This window comes from Vicia villosa, unplaced genomic scaffold (genome assembly GCF_029867415.1).
Source record: "Vicia villosa cultivar HV-30 ecotype Madison, WI unplaced genomic scaffold, Vvil1.0 ctg.001359F_1_1, whole genome shotgun sequence".
NCBI classification, from domain to species: Eukaryota; Viridiplantae; Streptophyta; class Magnoliopsida; order Fabales; family Fabaceae; genus Vicia; species Vicia villosa.
Genome location: NW_026705589.1, coordinates 324,390 through 339,714, shown reverse-complemented (window position 1 = coordinate 339,714; position 15,325 = coordinate 324,390). Strand labels below are relative to the sequence as shown.

Below are 15,325 nucleotides of genomic sequence, written 5' to 3'. Positions count from 1 at the left end.
AGATTTTTAATGCGGAGATGTGGTTGAGGAAGTAACCGTTCAGATTGGATACAGTGGATCCCTGCGCTTGCTCGCGGACGTCGTCGCTTTTGAGATCTAAAGAGGCGTGAATGAAGAAATCAAACGGCTCGCGCAGATCAATGGAGGTAGTTCAAATCGGAAGGTTGAATGCAGCTTCAATTCAACGTTTCTCAGATGTTGCGAATCAAAGTCGACCTGGAACAAATCTACCTATGAAATAATATCTGCTGTGTTGCTTATCCTATAATTTTGTTGTTTAACTATTAGTTGTGTTGCATTTAAACAAAATCTTTATTCATTTCTTTTATCTATAAGTATGTTGCTTTACTGGTTGCCTTCATGTATTTTTTATGATCATCTTAATGTGTGTTTTGTGTATCACTGTTTATCATATTCTTCCATCTTATATTTTTATGAGAATCATCCAACTATTTTTAGAGATGAGAGAGAAACAAGTGAGAGAGAGTGCCAAGAGAGTCTGACTTTTCTGTGTTTTCACTTTCAACCGAGCAATCAATGGAGGGTGGATGGATAGAAGTGAAGGAGAGGAACAGGAGGTTAGGAGGAGGATCAAAATGGGACATTCTCAAAAAGGAACATGGTGTGAAGAGGAATCTGTTAACAACAATTTTCATCACTGAATTTGGGGACAAATGGAAGGCTAGAGACTTGTTTATGGAGTTCAAAGATTTAGGATTGATAGAGGAGATAGTTATACCACCTAAGAGAGATTGGAGAGGCAACCGGTTCGGTTTCGTTAGATTCATCAATGCTATGGATGAGAAGAATTTGGAGACAAAGATGGATAACATTTGGTTAGAAGGAGTCAAACTAAAAGCTAACATATCAAAGATCAAAAGAAAAGAAGATCAGTTGTACCATGGTAAAAATAACAGGCAGAGTGTTGGTATCGGCATTGGAGGTGTATCTGAACATTTTAAGCAAAGCAGGACCATTAACATCACAGCTTCTGGGCCTTCTCGTTCCTATGCGGAAGCAACCACAGGAGTAAAACTGAAGTGTTCAGCAGATAACCAAGAAGCTTGTAAGACCTTCTTCTACTCCTCGTCTGAGGCTGAATCTAACAGATTTTGCAAAGCCAAAGTTGGTGTTGTCCGAAGCCCAGGACTTGCTTTCGGAATTGCACAGAGTCTTCTTGAAGAAGGTTTTTTCTCTATCACTGCGACAGCGTTGGGACCTAATTTATGCCTCCTGGAAGAAGAAAACGAGGGTGACTTGGAGAACCTATTAGCAGAAGAAGAAGATTGGAAAAACCTGTGGTTCAAAGAAGTTAGAACCTGGAAGAAGTCGGACGCGGAGTGCGCAAGAATGGCCTGGATCTCCATCTTTGGTATCCCTTGCTTTGTTAGGAATGAGAACTTCATCAATCTTCTCCTAGCTGACATTGGGAAAGTTGTTAACCCAGAAAAAATTAACAACAAACCTACTAGAATGGATGTTCTTAACATCATGATTTGCACAGATTCAGCGGACACAATCAAGAACAGAGTCAAAACTTGCATAGATGGTTTATGGTACAACTTACTGATAATAGAAGACGTAACTTTCAACAAAGAGGCGAACGACGAGTTGTCTCTAGGCGAACGCTCATCCTCTGATGAAGACACATCCGTTTCTTCCCCAGATCTCTCCATCAGCGACGACATCTCCGCCTTTGTCCGTCCGAAATCTGATTCTTTGAAACGCCGGATTCTGGAGCGGCCATCAGGAGAAATCTCCGACCAACCGGTCACATCGCATCGGGAATCGATTCGTTCGCCTCAAGCTGAAGGTGAGAGACTGTCAGACACAATTAAGAGCGATGGCGATAGGTCAAGAAAGGAGAAAGTTTTGTGTACAACCTTTATTGATTCAGACTCGGCAGCGGACAATACTAACCCTATTTTAGGGATGGCTATTTCTTCTGACCTTATTTCATTGAAGAGTTGTAGCAGAGCATCAGAGGAAGCGTTATCTGCTTATACGCCGTTGAGAAGAAACAAGGTTAAAGGTATTTCTCATGTGGGCCCTGCAGGTATCATTATTAATGATAATTTTGGTGAGAAAACTAGTAAGGACACGGTGGAAATTACTTCTGGTGGTGGGGGCCACTCGGGAACACAAAAACCTTTTGAACCGGTCAACACTAATTTTTTTGGGAATAAAGAGTTTAATGAGGTGGAAAGAGATGGGCCCATCTTAGAATTTAATAATGTTTCTGCTAACGTGTACAAGGATTCACCTTCGCACAATAACAGTATGTCATTGACCTCTAACGGTATTTCTTCAGGCTCCTCCAACAAGCGCGTTTCTTTTCCATTGAAGAGAGGTAATTTAATTAGGAGGAGAAAAGGGAACGGTGGTAGGAAAAGTCAAAACATGTGCTTTGATGACCATTGTAGAATAGTGAAGAATTCAAAAAAGTCTAGGAAAAAAATAAGGGAGGTGCTGGACTTAGGAGAGAAAGTTCTTGATTTCACCCACCCAATTCAGAGTGGGGTTCATCAAAGAGAGACAAATCAACAGCGTACTGATCTTCAACTCACCAAACAGAACAAAAATAATTTTCTTTCTTATGGTGTACCTATAACCTGTGATTCCACTACAAGTTCGGATATTAGAAATTGCAACAGAAGAGGAGTTAACAGTGCGAGTAACAATGCTACAGAGAGCCTTTGGAATTCTATGTCTAGATTGGGGATCATCAATATTTCAAACAACTTTGATCCGATCAAAAGCTTGAAAGAAATGGAGTTGAGGGATCACAAAGGTGTGAAGGTGGAAAATGGGACTTTAAATTGTGTTCCTCCATGATAATTCTTTCGTATAATATTCGTGGGGGTGGGAATCGGGCTAAGCGTAAGAGAGTCGGATTCCTAATTCAAAAGGGAGAAGTTGATCTTTGCTTTATTCAAGAAACTAAACTTAGCGGAATCGGTTTGGATTTGGTTAGAGAGTTGTGGGGAAGCGTTGATGTTGAATGGTCCTATTTGGACGCTAACGGAGCATCAGGTGGTATTCTAACTATGTGGAAGAAAGACTACTTTTCACTTCTCTATAGTTTTAAAGGAGAAGGTTTTCTTGGTCTATGTGTGGAGAAGGATGGAAAACTCACTTATTATGTCAATGTCTATGCCTCTTGTGACAAAATCACTAGGAGAAGAACTTGGAAGAATCTTTAGGAGTTCAAGAACAATAACACCGCAGGATCTTGGTGCATTGGGGGTGACTTCAACTCTACCTCTACTCTTGATGAAAAAGTTGGTGTTACTATTAGCGACTCCAGTAGGGATACAAGATCTTTCAATGAGTTCATAGAGGAAATGGAGTTGGTGGATCTTCCCACAATAGGCGGTAAGTTTACTTGGTTCAAAAGCAACGGGAAGGCAATGAGTAGGCTTGATAGATTTCTTCTATCCGAGTGCTTCATTGAAGATAAGAAGGTGGATGGCCAATATATAGGAGAGAGGGATGTGTCGGATCATGCACCCATTTGGTTGAAAAACAATAGGAAGGATTGGGGTCCTAAGCCATTTAAGTTTAACAACTTATGGCTAAATCATGAGGGGTTTGATAATTTTGTTGAAGAGGAGTGGAACAATCTTGTTGTTAAAGGGAGAGGGGACTATTGCTTGGTTGAAAAGTTGAAAATCCTTAAAAGTCGGATCTCATGGTGGAACAAAACGGTTTATGGTTGGATTGACCTCAAGATCGACATAGACGTGAAAGAGATGCATGCTCTAGATAACTTGTTTGTTCATTTTGCAGGTAATGCTCCGAAAGAGGCGGTTGAGAAAAGGTCGAAAGTGGTGGAGGAATTTTGGACTAACCTAAATAAAAAAGAAGGGCTCCTTAGATTAAAGTCGAGACAACTTTGGCTCACCGAAGGGGATGACAACACTCGTTTTTTTCATAATTCCTTAAAGGATAGAAGAAGAAGGAATTCTTTTTGTTCCATGGAGACTAGGGGGGAGAATAGAAGAGGTCAATGATATTAAAGATTTTATTTTCAAGCACTTTGAAGGATTCTTTAAAGAGGAGATTTGTACTAGACCGGAACCGCATGGTATCGATTTGAAAGTGCTTCCTTTAGGGGACTCTTTGGACCTTGAAAAACCTTTTTCCGAGAAAGAGATCAAGGAGGCTATTTGGTCGTGTGACGGGAACAAAAGTCCGGGGCCGGACGGTTTTTCTTTGGAGTTCTTTAAAAGATTTTGGTTTCTTCTCAAAGAAGATTTGATGAAGTTATGCAATGATTTCTTCTCAAAAGGTACGCTTGTCAAAGCTATTTCTTCTTCATTTCTTGCGCTTATTCCTAAAAAGAAGAATCCTCAAGGTTTGTCCGAGTACCGCCCTATTTGTCTAGTGGGGAGTATTTACAAGATTCTTGCAAAGATTTTGGCGGCTAGAATAAGGGGTGTTTTAGATAAAGTGATTTCTACCAATCAAACCGCCTTTGTTCCGGGTAGGAGTATGATGGATGGAGTCTTAATGGTTAACGAGATTCTTGATTGGGCTAAAAGGAAAAAGAAGGGGTGTCTCTTACTCAAGGTGGATTTTGAAAAGGCGTATGATTCTATTTCTTGGAATTACCTTAGATGGATAATGAGAAGAATGGGGTTTGGGAAGAAATGGATGAATTGGATGGAATCTTGCATTTTCTCTAGTCATATGTCCGTTTTGGTGAATGGTAGTGCCACTAAAGAGTTTAAAGTTCATCGTGGTCTTCGTCAAGGCGATCCAATTTCTCCTTTTCTCTTTGTTATAGCTATGGAAGGCCTTAGTGCTCTCATGAGGAAATCAATAGAGGTGGGGGATTTCCAACCTTTCAAATATGGTGAAGATGACTTTGTGGACATTCTCCAATTTGCGGACGACACTGTAATTATTGGAGAACCTACAAGTGACAATCTTTGGAGCATGAAAGTGATTTTGAGAGGTTTTGAGTTGGTATCCGGATTGAAAATTAACTTCCACAAAAGCAATTTCTTTGGCACTAACATTGGAGATTGGCTCTATTCTTCGGCCACTTCTTTCTTATCTTGCAAAAAGGGATCATTCCCCTTTAAATTCCTTGGAATTTGGGTTGGAGAAAGAGCTAACAAGACGAAGGTGTGGAAGGATGTGGTTAACAACATAAAAGCAAGATTGTCGGTGTGGAAGGGGAGAAACATTTCTATAGGTGGAAGGGTGACTCTCATTGGGTCGGTGCTTAACGCAATCCCAATTTTCACCCTTTCTTTTTATAAAGCTCCGAGCAAGATTATCAAAGAGATTAGAGGTCTTCTTAGTAATTTTTTGTGGAATGGGAATGCAAACAAAAGAAGTATTCATTGGGTGAAGTGGGAGAATGTTTGCAAACCTAAGGAGAAAGGTGGTTTAGGGATTAGAGATGTTGGTGACATTAATAGAGCTCTTCTTCTCAAATGGAAATGGAGGATATTGAAGGAGGATAATGCTATTTGGAGTAGATTTCTATTATTGAGATACCATAATCCGAAATTCAAAGTGCTAGCTTCTTGTGGGGATGTTCTAAATCGGGGTGATTCTAGTTGGTGGAGAGATATCATCCTTAATGATTTTAAAGAGGAGAATAGTGTTGAAGGCTTTACCGATTGGATTAATTGTGAGTGCAAGAATGGTAAAAACATTCTCTTTTGGCATAGTTGTTGGTTGGGCGATCAAACTCTTCGCGATCTTTTACCTCATTTGTTCGATATCTCAACCAATAAACTTTGCAAGGTTAGCGATATTATTTCTTGGAATAATGGTGTCTTTTCTTGGAATATCAATGACCTCTTCGGCATGGATGGAGTGTCCATCTTAAACTTGTCATCCCTCTCTTCCGATCAAAACGGTATCATCTCGGATGTGGCTACTCAATTGAGGGACTTAAAAGCTTCTTTGGAGAGATTCACTCCGATCAATTCGGAAAATGACGTTTTTCATTGGAAACTTAATCCCTCCGGTGTTTTCTCGGTTGCAAGTGTGACTAGTTTGGTTTCTAATGCTAAAGACAATGCTTGGCCAATCCATACTATCAAGTTGTTGGAAAAAATGTGGAAGTCTAAGGTTCCGAAAATGGTTCATATTTTTTCTTGGGGATTCTTTATTGATCGCCTTCCTTTAAAAGATCTTTTGCTTCATAGGGGGGTTTCTAATTTCACCTCTCTCGATTGTGTCCTTTGTTCTAACCACCCGGAATCTTCGCTTCATCTCTTCTTTCATTGCAATGTTTCGAAAGCGGTGTGGGGGAAAGTCTACAATTGGTTGGGTGAAGATGTGGAGTTTAATTTGGACGAGTTCAAAAGCTTTGGTAGCATACAAGAGAAGGTGAAGAACCACAATATCAGAATTAAATTAAATTCTATTTGGTTAGCTATTATTTGGTGCATTTGGTTGATGAGAAATGCTATCATCTTTGAGAATGCTTCTTTTAGCTTCGAAACGGTAATCTCCAACATTATGTTTTTCTCTTGGAGATGGTTAGGTGGTAGTGTTCCTATTTTTAGGACTCATTTTTATGATTGGTATAAATTACCTCTAAACTGTTTCAACTCTCTTTAGAGTCTTTCTGTTGTAAGGGTTGCACCCCTAGTGCGATATCTTATAAAATTGCTTATTAAAAAAAAATATATATTTTTATGAGAATTGTGTCTTGCTCTTGTTCATATTCATGTTTCGTAAAACACTATTTCTTTGAATTATTCTTCTACAACTTTTTGTGCATCTGATGTGTGCATCTTCTTCTGTCTGTAATTATTTTAAGACCATTGTGTTGTCCTCTTTCTCAAACATGTAACTATAATTGTACGCAAGAAATGAAAGCACATTTTTTGTGTAGTGTAAATTGTAGCATATGGACCAGTATTATAATTAAGACCATTGAGTTGTCCTCTTTCACAAACATGTAACTTTGTGGTTCTCTCAATAGTAGTAGAACAAAATACATCTACCTTTTTTGATTTAATTCATTTTTCAATTAATTTTTAAATTACTAAAATCTCTTTTCAAAATATTAGATGGTTAGACAGAGAAAACCCTTTTATTCATCTTTCATTTCTTCAACATTTTGATTTTATAGAATTTGTTTGTATTAGAACCGTCCTAAACACAATGGAAACTTTTGACCAAATGAAATGTTTCAAGACACGTTTAATTCCAAGAGGATTAGAATTATAAAAATAAAAAAATTGAAACAACTTATATAAATCTCAATAAACAAGTGGACAGTATATGCTGTCAATGACTATTAAACTCATCAATGATCCCACGTCTATTTATCTCCTTAAAATATAATAGCCAAAATAGTTCATTATTAAGTGTATTTAAAAAAAAAAAACTCTATAAATAAATTATCTATGTAAAAACTAAGATTTTTTAAATTTTACATTCTTTGTTTGCACAAAATATTTCTTAAAATTAGAATTATAGACTTTTTTTTAGTTTAACGACGTTCTTGGCCTAAAAGATTTTTTCACCCGATAAATTAAATATCTTGCAAACAATCTTTGTTCTCATCTATAAATATCTCTAATGTTTTCTTGTCTTTTTTTATAAAGACCTTTATAAATTACAAAATACATCAATCATCTTTTCACAAAAGAAACTCGAATGAAGTTAAACAAGTATTTTAAAAAATCAATCATTTCTCTATCTTATTAATAGAAGAAAAATTTCGAAAACTTTATCATTAAAACTAATTTTCTTAAACTTTTATAATAAAATAATTTTATTTTTCAGATCAAATTTTATATGAAATTGTAATAATAAAGTCTATAATTTTTCATTACATGAAAATTTCAATTAAAAACACCAATTATCTTAGTTCTTATCTAAAAATATCTTCTAAAGTTTTCTTGTCTTTTTTCTTAAAACCTTTTCATATTTCAAAATACATCAATCATTTCTTCACAAAATTAGACGAATATTTTAAAAAATTAATTATTTCTCTATCTTAATAATAGAAGAATAATTTTGAAAATTTTATTGTAAATACTAATTTTCTCAAACTTTTATTATAAAATATGATTATTTTAAAATAAAGTCATATTTTTCACTCCATAAAAATTTCAATAAAAAACTCCATTTTTTTCCTTCTAAAATATCACTAAATATTTTTTACAAATACCATAAATAATAATTAATCCAAGTAATAATCAGCCAATAAAAGAGAACATGTTCTAGAAGGTAATAAGCAAACCAATAGAAAAATTAATAAATAAGCAAACAATAAAAACATGTAAAGAATATCCCATTTTTATATTCCTTCCATACACGCTTTCTCCCCCAAATGAATATTCTCATTATTTCTCTTAGTCTCTATATAAACCATAATAGAGTTCTATTATTATTACAACCATCATTCCAAAAAAAAAAAAAACTCAACAAAAAGATAACTTTCTCTTTGCTAGAAGAGTTGATTTGAGTAAAATGTCAGGCATGGTAGAGGTGTGGATTGGGGAGCTAGCTAAGCTTAAAGAGAAAGTTCTGACCAACAAGAGCAAATCCAAAGAGGGTTTTGAAGAAGAGAAAGAAGAGAGAAGGGAAACTCAAAAGAACACAACAACAATATCTGAGTCAACTATATCTTTGCTTATGGATAGATTTGCACCTTGTTAATATATATGCTCAAATTAATATCTTGGTTATTTGGTTATCTTGGTACAAGAAAATCTGTGATGAAGTGATATATGTAGTGTTAATATTATTGTCATTTGCATCTATAATGTAATTAGTTCTTTAACTTCTCCTTTTGTGTGGAAATCTATAAAATTGGATGGTTAATTTGATTACAATTGGTAAATGCAATGATCCATTTGAGTTGAAATAATTAGTGTACTTTTTCCAACTTTCGGATTATTAATAATTGCATCTAATGTTAATTAGCTTTATGAGCTTTGTGTGGTATGGTGCTGCAGAAAAATATCTTTTCAGTTTCTACTGCAGCTCAAAAACTAATTTTAGATTTTAATTGGAAATTAAATTCGTTTTTATATGGGAAAATGTTTGATAAAAGTTATTAGCTAGGATAAGTTGTGTCTTATTCTATTCAAGATATATTCTCATTTTCTTCTTAAAAAGCTAGAAGGGGTGGTGACTCATTGTAATGGGAATAAGAGTCATAACTCTGTTGGTTTTAATTTCTCTTTTTTGAGAAGGTTATGACACTTAATGAGGGAAGATTTAGAAATTACGTTTGACATGTTTCATTGTTTTGCTTAACTGCCTCATAGATTTTCCTTATTTTATAACCTTGATTTCTAAGGTGAAGACTACCGCTCAATTGGGTTATTGGAGCCACAAACGCCAGTCAAAAAACTTCACATTCACATATTCATGTATATTTGTCCATTTGATCAAAATCAGACTGCTCTGATTTAAAGCTGGTAATTATGGAAAAATCTAAATTGTTTATTTTCATCTGTCAAATCAAAATCAAACTGTCACTATTATTTTGAACTGGGTGAATGTGGAGAAACCTTGACGGCAGGGGATTCAATTTCGTTATTTCAAGCCTATTTTCCATGTAGGATCTCTTTACAAGTTGATGGCCAAAGTGTTGCCAACTAGACTAGGGTTGATGATGGATAATCTTATTTTTCTTAGTTTTCTAAAAGGGAAATTGCTGGTTGATGGAGTGGTGGTTGTAAATGAGATGATTGCTTTGGACAAGTGTTTTAGAAAGGTCTATTTAATTTTTAATATTGATTTTGAGAAAACTTATAATTCAATTAGTTGGAGCTTTTTGGATTATATGCTTATCAGGTTAAACTTAATCATAAATTGAGGTCTTAGGTGAAGGCTTGTGTTTTTGCTGGTTACCTTGTTGTGTTGGTAAATGGTAATCATACAAAAGAGATTAATATTCAAAGGGGTTTGAAATATAATAATCATGTAACTCCTTTCTTTTTCTTGCTTGTGGCAGGGGGGTTTATTTAATAGGCTACCGAATTAAATCTTTTCTTAGTTTTTAGGGTAGGTTTCAATAATTTGGTGGTCCCCCGTCTTCAATATGCTAATGATACTCTAATTTTAGCCGACCCTTTAGTAGAGAAAATTGTGGAGTATAAAGGCTATTCTTAGGGGTTTCGAATTAGCTTCAAGTCTTCGGGTTAATATTTCTAAGAGTAGTCTTATTAGGATCAATGTTAATCTTGTCTTTCTAGAGTCAGCTGGAGATTTTCTCCACGGTAGGATTGATTTCCTTACATTTAGGTATCTAGGGTTGCTAGTGGGGGCTAATTCCATGTTGGAAGCCACCTGAGACTCTCTAGTTACTCAGATGTGCAAATGGCTCAATTCTTGGAATTATAGGAATGTTAGCTTTGGGATCGTGTTATCTTTATTGATTTTGTACTTAATGTTATTCCTATTTTCTTCCTCGTTTTTAAAAATGTTATTTTAGGATTCAAGGTATTTCCTTTGGGGTGAAGTAAAATGTGAATCTTAGATTTTTTGGATTTAGTGGATTGATGTTTATAAGCCTAAGAGCAAAAGAGGTTTGAGATTTAAGTGTCTTCATTTGGTCAATTTGTGCCTTATAGCTAAATGGAGGTGAAAGCTTATCTTGGGTGTCTCGGGTCTTTGATATGATATTTTTGTAGCTAGATATGGTGCGCCACTTGTACCTTTGAGTAATACCTATTTGCATTAGTTATAAAATTTAACATATCTATTTTTTCCCTAAATTTTTCTTTCCACATATTTTAGGTTACTTTTATTATTATTATTATTATTATTATTATTATTATTATTATTATTATTATTATTATTATTATTATTATTATTACTTACATAAATTGAGTTCGCCAAAGAAGTTTTCCTACCCTCATACAACTATTTCAGAAATAACTCACTTCCATTACCTTTTTTTTCTTCCTCTTAAACACACATTTACCTTTTCCTTACTTCTTCTTCGCTAACCAAGCCTAGCCGACCACCATTGATCTTTCTCCTACCGCTAAACCCCTTCAGCTACCGTTGCTCTTTCTCATGCCGCCAAACTCTGTCGACTACCATTACTCTTTTTCCTACCATCAAAATCGGTTGACCACCATTACTCTTTCTCTAACTGTTAACTCATCCGACCACCATTGCTCTTTCTTCTAATGTCGAATAATTATTTCTTAACACTTACTCTTTTATTTCATTATCTTCACAATGACTTATTTTTTGCCCATTTCCATTTGTCCCTTTTTATTTACAAGTTGAGGAGAACTCATTATTTCGATATTCAACATCAAATGTATCTTCTACTGTAGTGAAAAGGATGCTTTGATGAACAAAGGATAAACTGCTTCTTTGTGATCAAGAAACACACAAGGATAGAAAAGATGATAAACACGAAGAACAACAAGGATTGGTTATAATTGTTATTCTTTCCTTTCTCTTTTAAAATAAGATTCCAAGTTACAAGAATAACAAATAACCCTCTCACCCTAAATTAGGATTTGCAGTATGCAATGATAAGAGACTAGTATGTTATTTATAATAAAATCTAACATACTAAACTAATGGGCTTTTTCACAAATACCCATTACAAGCCAACTTAGGGTACAAGTTAACTTAAACAATTGAACATAACAAACAGGTCCAATTTGAAATACTAACAACCTTAGCATTTCAACACCCTCATACTAAAACACACTTCGACTACATTATGTAGGTCTTCGACACAATCTATGTCCAACCAGAAGCTACCCTTCGACACACTAGAGTTCGATTCAATTCTCACATCTACTTTAGTACAATTTTGATATTTAATGTCTAATGTATCTTCTATTTTAGTACATTGTTATCGGATGTCTTGAATAATTTTTCTCTCAATCTTTTATCAACACAATTTCAACCAAGCTCCTTTGATTCAAAAGTTCTAACTTAAAGGTATCTACCAGCTATCTCATTTTTTGTCATTTTTCTCATGAAGTTGAAGTTCCATAGTTCTATTTTTATATGTTTCACTGCTCCTTTTGTATTGATATTTTCTCAGTCAAAATAGTATCTTTGTAGTTTTTTTACCTTAATTAATGTGTTTCCTAACATTATTTTTTACATGTTTTTTCCATGATGTGTTTCTTTGACTCAAGAATGGAAAATCAAAGGGATCTATCTCTTATGTAACTATGAATTTGTTACATGCCAATTCATCTTAATGTTTTATTCCTTTGCTAATTGAATTTTTGTTGGTTGTTACATTATTTGTGTTATGTACGACACGCTAAATGTGTTTCTAAATGTGTATCTAAGGTGATTTGTTATATATGTTTCCTCTTTTGTTCCATGTCAATTAATCTTTCTTTAATAATTGAGTTTACGACTGTTGTTTGTTCATATACCTTATTACCTTCTGTTTTTTATAAGATGAATGAGTTACTAAATATTCTTTGTTTGAAAGGGTAGAAAAAAAGAGAGCATGAATGAATATGAAAAAGAAACTGTGAGATATTGGATCGAACTCTAATATGGTTGAAGGGTAGCTTCTTGGTTCGACAGGATTAAGCATGAAGTCGAAGGCTGTTCACATGTTGATGTCGAAGATGCTAGGGTTGTTAACATGTTAAATTAGGTTTTAGTGTTTAAACCCTAATTTGTTAAGTTGGCTTGTTTATTAAGTTAGCTTGTGTAATGGGCCTTGTTGAAAAAGCTCATTAGTTAGTATGTTAGGTTTTATTATAAATAACATACTAGTCTCTCATCATTGTACACGGAAAATTCTAATTTAGGGTGAGAGAGGTTATTTGTTATTCTTATAAACTTGTAATCTTGGTTTCTAAGAGAAAGCAAAAGAAAAGCAGTTATAACCAATTCTTGTGTTCTTCTTCTTCCTTGTCCTTTATTCTTCCCTTGTTTTATACTTTGTTCTTGGCATTGAATTCACAACAAATTGGTGCGGTGAGCGTGGACAAGATTCCTTCAACAAAGTATGAGATTGAAAAGTTTACTAGAGTGAATGATTTCGGTCTGTGGCGCTTGAAGATGAAAGCCCTACTGGTTCAGCAGGGTTTCTTGGAAGCGTTGAAGGGAGAGGCAGCCATGAATGCAGAATTAACAGCAGCGGAGAAGACGACTATGATGGAGAAAGCACACAGGGCAATTCTGTTGAGCCTTGGTGATAAGGTTCTCCGACAGGTATCAAAGGAGACGACGACATCAGGGTTATGGGTGAAACTTGAAAGTTTGTATATAACCAAATCGCTGGTAAATCGACTCTACCTGAAGCAAGCTTTGTATTCATTCAAAATGATTGAAGACAAAGTGTTGGCTGAGCAGTTGGATATGTTCAACAAGCTGATTCTTGATCTTGAAAATATTGATGTAAAGATCGATGATGAAGATCAAGCGCTGTTACTATTGTGCGTTTTGCCTCGATCACATGCTCACTTCAAAGAAACCCTCCTGTATGGAAGGGAGTCCCTGACCTTTGAAGAAGTTCAATCAACCCTGTATTCTAAGGACTTGAACGAACGAAAGGAGCATAAACCTTCGACTGTGGGTGAAGGTTTGGCCGTTAAGGGAAACGTTTTGCGAAAGGATGGTAAGTTCGACAAGAAGAAGGGCAAAAGTCAGCATAAGTCTTATAGTGGCGAAGCATGTGGTATTCGATTCTATCATTGTAAGAAGGAGGGTCACACAAGAAAGGTGTGCCCTGAACGCCTGAAAGATCATGGAGGTAAGGATAATGGCAACGCTGCCATTATTCGAGATGATTTCGAATCATCTGATGTTCTTGTGGTTTCAAGTGGTGACTCGAGTAAGGAGTGGATTATGGATTGAGGTTGCACTTGACACATGACTCCAAACAAAGACTTGTTCGAGGAATCATGTGATCAAGATGGTGGATCAGTACTGCTGGGAAACAACAAAGTTTGCAAGATTGCAGGTGTTGGATCTGTGAGATTCAAGCTCCATGATGAATCAATAAGGTTGTTGACTGAAGTCAGGTATGTTCCTGATTTGAAGAGAAATCTACTTTCTCTTGGTGAATTCGACAAGAAAGGATATGTTTTCCAAGGAGAGAAAAGTATCCTAAGAGTCATGAAGGGGTCGATGGAAGTCTTAAGAGGCGTGAAGAAACAAAGCTTGTATACCCTTGAGACTGAAGTTGTAAGTGGATCGACAAATGTTGCATCCACGAAACCGTTGTCGAAGACAAAAATCTGGCACATGAGATTGAGCCATGTCAGTGAAAGGGGTCTGGTCGAATTAGGGAAACAAAATCTACTTGGTGGAGACAAAGTCGAAAAGCTGGAGTTTTGTGAACCCTGTGTCCTTGGAAAATCTTGCAGAGTGAAGTTCAACAAAGGCAAACAAAGAACACATGGATCCCTTGATTACATCCATGTTGATCTTTGGGGGCCTGCAAGGTGTCCATCACATTCAAGAACAAGGTATTTTTTATCCATAGTTGATGATTATTCCAGGAAGTTATGGGTATTCATCCAGAAGACTAAGGATGAAACTTTTGAGAATTTCTAATATTGGAAGACTCTGGTCGAAAATCAGACTGGCAGGAAGGTCAAGAGGTTGAGAATCGATAATAGCCTTGAATTTTGCAATGAGGCATTCGACATTTTTTGTGCTGCCTCTGGTATTGCAAGACATAGAACTACTGCAGGTACTCCACAGCAAAATGGTTTGGCTGAAAGGTTTAATCGAACTATTTTGGAGAGAGTCAGATGCATGTTGTCTAGTGCTGGATTAAAGGTGTTCTGAGCTGAGGCTGTTTCGACAGCAACATATCTGATAAACAGATGTCATTCGACAACGTTAGATATGAAGACACCTGAAGAAGTTTAGTCGGGACATCCACCAGACCTCGACAAACTGAGAGTATTTAGATGCGTAGTGTAACACCCTTCTAAACCCCGCAGCAATTATATAAATTAATCAGAGTAAAACATAAAAACAAGGGTGCCACAATGAATTAAATCAATTAAACCAATTATGGTCACAAGTCATGCTTCATTAGGAAATGATTTACCAAAACATAATCATGTTCATCACAGCGGAATAAGAAAACATTGCCAATACAACCAATGGAAATATAATCCAACACCAAATAAAATAGAGTAATCTCATAAAACTCTAAAATTATCGTTCTCCAGTGTTACAAGATCAGAGCATGACCGACACGATCTAAAATAACGGATAAACTCTACGAGTTATCCTCACCAAGCACAATCCGCTACTCCTTAATCTGAAAAATATCAACAGTACTGGAATCACTCTCCACTATGGTCCATACGGTACTGGTGGGGGCACGTCACAGTTGGCAAAAACGGTGTCGCGCTCTTTTAGAACC

General features: G+C 35.8%; 1 protein-coding gene across 1 annotated transcript; it reads left to right on the top strand.

Annotated features, from left to right (window-relative positions):
* The first annotated feature begins 3,344 nt into the window (after window positions 1-3,344).
* LOC131634822 (uncharacterized) lies at window positions 3,345-6,588 on the top strand. The gene is made up of 2 exons (XM_058905448.1): window positions 3,345-3,789; window positions 4,046-6,588. Exons 1-2 carry the CDS (start codon window positions 3,345-3,347, stop codon window positions 6,586-6,588), a joined length of 2,988 nt encoding a protein of 995 aa, XP_058761431.1.
* Window positions 6,589-15,325: the final 8,737 nt, after the last annotated feature.

What these genes read in the sequence shown, in the direction of transcription:
- LOC131634822 (XM_058905448.1), top strand. Translation starts at nt 3,345, where the DNA reads ATGGAGTTGGTGGATCTTCCCACAATAGGCGGTAAGTTTACTTGGTTC. An exon ending in CTTGTTTGTTCATTTTGCAG is followed by an intron (nt 3,790 to 4,045) that starts GTAATGCTCCGA and finishes AGCACTTTGAAG; the next exon opens with GATTCTTTAAAGAGGAGATT.